The sequence below is a fragment of the Agrilus planipennis genome, unplaced genomic scaffold, assembly GCF_000699045.2.
Source record: "Agrilus planipennis isolate EAB-ADULT unplaced genomic scaffold, Apla_2.0 scaffold46, whole genome shotgun sequence".
Lineage (NCBI taxonomy): Eukaryota > Metazoa > Arthropoda > Insecta > Coleoptera > Buprestidae > Agrilus > Agrilus planipennis.
Window position 1 is genome coordinate 609,501 of NW_020438933.1, and position 5,534 is coordinate 615,034.

The 5,534-nt window shown below is 36.3% G+C and overlaps 1 protein-coding gene across 1 annotated transcript in view; it reads left to right on the forward strand.

Moving 5' to 3' along the window:
- The window catches only part of LOC108744730 (probable G-protein coupled receptor 158), a 378,923-nt gene that overhangs the window by 267,189 nt on the left and 106,200 nt on the right, over positions 1-5,534 (forward strand). The window contains exon 7 of the mRNA XM_025974263.1: positions 1,341-1,757. Coding sequence (XP_025830048.1) covers positions 1,341-1,757 — 417 coding nt within the window. The remainder of the gene's footprint in view (positions 1-1,340; positions 1,758-5,534) is intronic.

Consider the following 5,534-nt stretch of genomic DNA (forward strand, 5'->3'; position numbering starts at 1 on the left):
CTGGTTGGACACGTACCTCCACTCTTTCCTATCCTGAGCTAAACTTCGCATTTCCCTAAAACTAGAACAACCCACATCCTTAACTATTTGCGAACAGTAATCTAATCTATGTCCACCTCTACCCCTCCTAACTCCTGTTTCTGCCTCTAATATGGCTCTGACTAGACCTTCCTGTCTGAGAAGGTGTCCTACCAACCTATCTCGCCTATTTTATATTGACTTCCATAGAGTCCTCTATTCTCCTATTCTCTCTAATACCTTTTCATTTCTAACCTTCATCATCATCGCCTATTCCACTCTTTCCTATCGTTTAGCTCAGGAACGCATTTCCCTAAAATTATAATATCCCACATCCTTAACTATTTGCGAACAGTAATCTCATCTAGGTCCACCTCTACCCCTCCTAACTCCTGTTTCTGCCTCTAATATGTCTCTGACTAGACCTTCCTGTCTGAGAAGGTGTCCTACCAACCTATCTCGCCTATTTTTTATTGACTTCCATAGAGTCCTCTGTTCTCCTATTCTCTCTAATACCTCTTCATTTCTAACCTGTTCTATCCTCATCATTCGCCTATAATACCACATTTCCAAAGCTTCTAACCTTTTCTTTTTCGCCGCGCCCACTGTCCATGTTTCGCACCCATACAACGCCGCGCTCCAAACATGCACCTTTAACAACCTTTTCCGAATTTCTAAATTCACCGTTCGCCAACATAGAAGTGACTTTTCTTTATTAAAGGCGACACGACCCTGCGCTATCCTCTGCTTTATATCCCTACTACTCCTTCCATCCTCACTTATCTGGCTTCCTGAATATCTAAAATCTGCCACTCGTTCTAATTTTTCGTCTTCTAACTTTATATTCGTTCTTTCCCTACTTTTTCTTCCCAGTACTGTTTTGTTAGTACTGCTCCCATTTTATTTAAAGCTATATCATCTGCAAATCTAAGCATACTAATCTTTTGCCCCTGTATATCTATCCCTACAGTTGTGCTGTCTTTAATGATGTTGAAGTATCGTATTATTATCAGACAGATACAGAAAGTCTCCATCCCTAAAATAAAGGATCAACTAGATCTTAAGGATTTCCCTATCATAGTAGAAATGTGACAAAAGACAAAAGACTTTTACCGTTTTGTAATTACCTAGTAACCCCACGTAAAAGTCGAAACAGGTGTCAGACAAATTTAAATAAATGTTTGTGCATGATTAGCACGTGCTATTTATTTGTTCTTTATTATTAAAGAATGTTTGACGATAAAACCTCGAAATAACCTTATCGATTTTTATTAAACATGTGCCTTTTTCAAAAGGCTTTTAAATACTGAAAATTTTTACAGGTTGTCATCGATTACTTCAATCCTTCCATTCTCCAATGCATTCTATTATCCTGGGCTCGAGAATTGGGTTTTATTATTTGTTATGGTGCCATAGTTCTAAAACTTTACCGTCACTTAATCGAATTTCGAACGAGAAAGGCACACCGATGGGTGGTAAAAGATACAGATCTGCTCAAGTACCTTCTCATTATGGTTTTGGCCGTTTTTGTCTACATGGCTGCCTACGTAGCCATTTCGCTGAACTTTCATTACGAAAACTTCGACCTCCTTTACAAAGGAGTCATTTCAGATAATATGAATTACGTAGCATGTAAGCCGTTATGGTGGGACTACGTTACGGAGATTGGGGAATTGTCGATCCTAGTCTTCGGAATACATCTAAGTCACGCCTGCAGAAACGCTAAAACGCAGTTCAATGTAAGTGAATTTTTTTATTTTTCTTTGATAAGTGTGTCTTTAAATCGAATTGTAAATATTGACATAATACTATCATTAAAAGATTCTATTCATTTTTGAAGTGAAACTTCCTTGCGCACCCTAGGGTAAGTTCGTTTCATGCGAGTTGCTATGTAACGAAATCGTGCAACGCATTTCCCCCGCTGTCTGTCCCTATGTATGTTTAGATCTGTAAAACTACGCAATTGATTTTAATGCGGTCTTTTTTAATAGATAGAGTAATTCAGGAGGAAGGTTTGTATGTATAATACATGCATAATATAGTTGAGAAACACTGATAATTTTAGAGGTTTGTAATGTGATGTCGTAAATAAACACATTCTTTGCGCTTAGATGGCTGAACCCTACGAGATAGATCAAAATAATGTACTACAGTATTGTACTACTTAAAAAGGTCTACAAAAAAGTCCGGGATTGTATATGTCCATCTCTTAGGGATAACCCAAAATCACCATTTTTTTACGAGAAATAATGGCTTANGCTCTCAATAAGAAAAAATCGAACCTTATATTAGTACTTTCTAGAAGATATAATTTGGTCATTTGATCATTTGTTTTTAAGTTTTCTTAATATTCTATCAATTATACAATTATTGAACATATAGAATTTAAACGGTTCCTATCCGTGTATTTTTACGTCCTGAATATTAATTTCTTATAATCTAACAGTATTGTGACAGAACTGACCAAATGCCACGGACAGGAGGAGCCTGATATTTATTACAAATTTTTTAAAAAAATTTTAATCTTGTGTTTCATCAGTTTAAGTTAGACATTAATTCAAGAACATACATGAATTATGCAAATAAATTATCAAGATTTGAACAGATTCATAAGAAAAAGATATCGCCCAATTTTAGAACGCATTCATTGCGCTAGGCTCATTTTTGCCGCGACAGTTGTTTGTTACTTGGGGAATCTCCGCTTTCTATTTTTGAAGGACGTTCATACGCTAACGCTAGAGCCAAATGAGTACTAACCTTTTACGAAATTTATTTGGGTTTTGAGAACGCTTGGTAATTATACATATCTACTGTATTTCCTAATTTATAAGGATAAAAGTACGGTCACTTGTGGTGATTTCGGACTGGCGAGGCGAAGTCGGTCACTCGTTGTATTTCTACAACTCTCGCCAAGATGTCCAAAATATTCCGATTAATAACTACATCACGCGTTACTGTCGTTTCAGTAGTAGACAAACATCGGCTAGGTGTGGTTGTTTGTTGGGAATATTTCAATTTACGACATGCAGGGGTGCCTTTTAAGAGTTACTTTTTTTTCGTATTTTTAAAACGTTCCCAAACAAACTTCTATAGCGCAAATTTTAGTAGGGATATAAGATTTCTGCTTCTAGTAACATGTTGCCTATCCTTTTGGTAAAATACATTTCCAAAAAAAAAAATAAATTTATCGTCCTGTTTTTTAGTAAAATACACTTGAATAAAAAATTGTCCACAAGTGGGGTGAATCCGGACAAAATGGTGAGAACTTATAAAAAGAAATAGGTGCTCAATTTATGAGCTACTCATAGGAAGATTTGGAAAAAGCATTATTGGACATACAGAACAGAAGAAGGAGCATAAGACAAGCAGCAGAATGCTATAAAATACCAAAGTCAACATTCAATGATAAAACAGGAAACCAAGGAGCACAAACAGCTCTCTGCAATGCAGATGAAAAACTGATTGCCGAAGAAATTACAATATTTAGAGAATGGGGTTTTCCCATGACCCGAAATAACATACGGGGTCTGATTAAAAAATATTTTGGTAGGTAAGGACCTACAATAAATTGTTTTAAGGATAACATGCCCGAAGTGGAGTGGTTTTACTCATTTCTGGTAACAAACGAGATTTTAACCGAGCGTTTTTCTCAGAATATCAATAGGTGTCGAGCGAACGTGACTAAAGAAATTGTCCAAGATTTTTTTAATAATGTATCTGAAACCATGAAGGATGTCTCCAGTTCTAATATACTGAACTACGATGAGACTAATATAACTCATTAGCCTGGGAAAGCAAAAGTACTTTGTCGTCGAGAATCTAAAAGGGTTGAAAGAATTATTGACTAGTAAAACTAGCACATGAGTTATGATGACTATAAGTGCAGCAGGAGAACTATTGCCCCCCTACATCGTCTACAAATCTATCCATCTTTAACCAACCTGGATAGAAGGAGGACCAGAAGGTGCTATTTACAATCCCTAGTGACATTATCGACATTATAAAAGATAAGAACAAGGCAAGGCAAAACTACGTTTGAACCTACAATCCACAGGATAAGCAAACCCTTAACAAGCTATCCGACGAAATAAAATCTCGACTAAAAGACTTCTACAACACACAATGAAAGACTGGATGAAGCTGAAAAATCCGGTGTCTCTCTATATTCGCTCGACAAAAAAAGAAAAAAAGCAACGATATCGACACCCTAAACAAAGACAACACATTTGCTATTACCATGAAGAAAAAGCAGAATTCATAGCCAACCACATTGAAAACCAGTTCAGACCAAACCCGATCGACGAAATTCTTCTATCCACTAACTATGGAAGCAATACTCTTTCAGCAACTGCAAGTCGAACTAGAAGATAGACAACACTATTCCACTACTCATCAACTCGCCAAAGTCACCTCTTTCGTGGTAAAAGCCCTCAACCAAGGCTAAACAACAACAGTAATCCTCCTTGATACAGAAAAGTCTTTCGATTTCATTATTACTATTTTTTTTTTCGATATTCGTTTACTTCTTTTAAGTACCTTGTACTATTTTGTTCGCTAAAAGGTCAATTTATGCGTTGGANTGGCTCTAATATGTCTCTGACTAGACCTTTATGCCTAAGAAGGTGTCCTACCAACCTATCTCGCCTATTTCTTATTGACTTCCATAGAGTCCTCTCTTCTCCTATTCTTTCTAATACTTATTTAATTCTAACCTTTTATATCCTCGTTATCCTCATCATTCGCCTATAACACCACTTTTCAAACGCTTCTAACCTTTTCTTTTCCGCCGCCCCCACTGTCCATGTTACGCACCCGTACAACGCCGCACTCCAAACATACACCTTTAACCACCTTTTTCGAATTTCTAAATTAATCATTCGCGACCCAGCGCTGTCCTCTGCTTTATATCCCTACTACTCCTTCCGTCCTGACTTATCTGACTTCCTAGATATCCAAAATCAACCACTTCTTTTAATTTTTCGTCTCCTGTCTTTATATTCGCTCCTTCCCTACAAAATGTCATGTGTCTGTAAATCTATGTCATCGATCATGAGTATAATATTACATACATAGGTAGTCAGTACGATTCTGTGGTGTTATGTGATTGTGTGATTCTGTCATGTTGAATGACTAAAAGCGAAACTAGTAAGATTTGAATCTTGATGCATATTTGTACAGAGCCGCATAATTGGCCGAATCTTTCTTTGAATAACGGTCATGTTTTAATAAATTGGGGGTCTGTGTACTGCATCTAGAAGGCAACTCGAAATACCATTAAAATTAACAAAAGATCCTAAAAATCATAATAAAGCAATAATATCGAATAGTTGAATCAAGCATTTTGTAAAAGCTCAATTGCACGGTTTAGCGTGAGGAAAAGTTAAATACCCATATAAAGAACTACAGGTAGAGAATTTAGATGTTAAAAAATCCATTAAGCGACTTGTGTTTATTGTTGGTAAACTATTTATTATTATTAAAGCAAAACTTTTATTACATCGCCTCAAAGTTTTTCG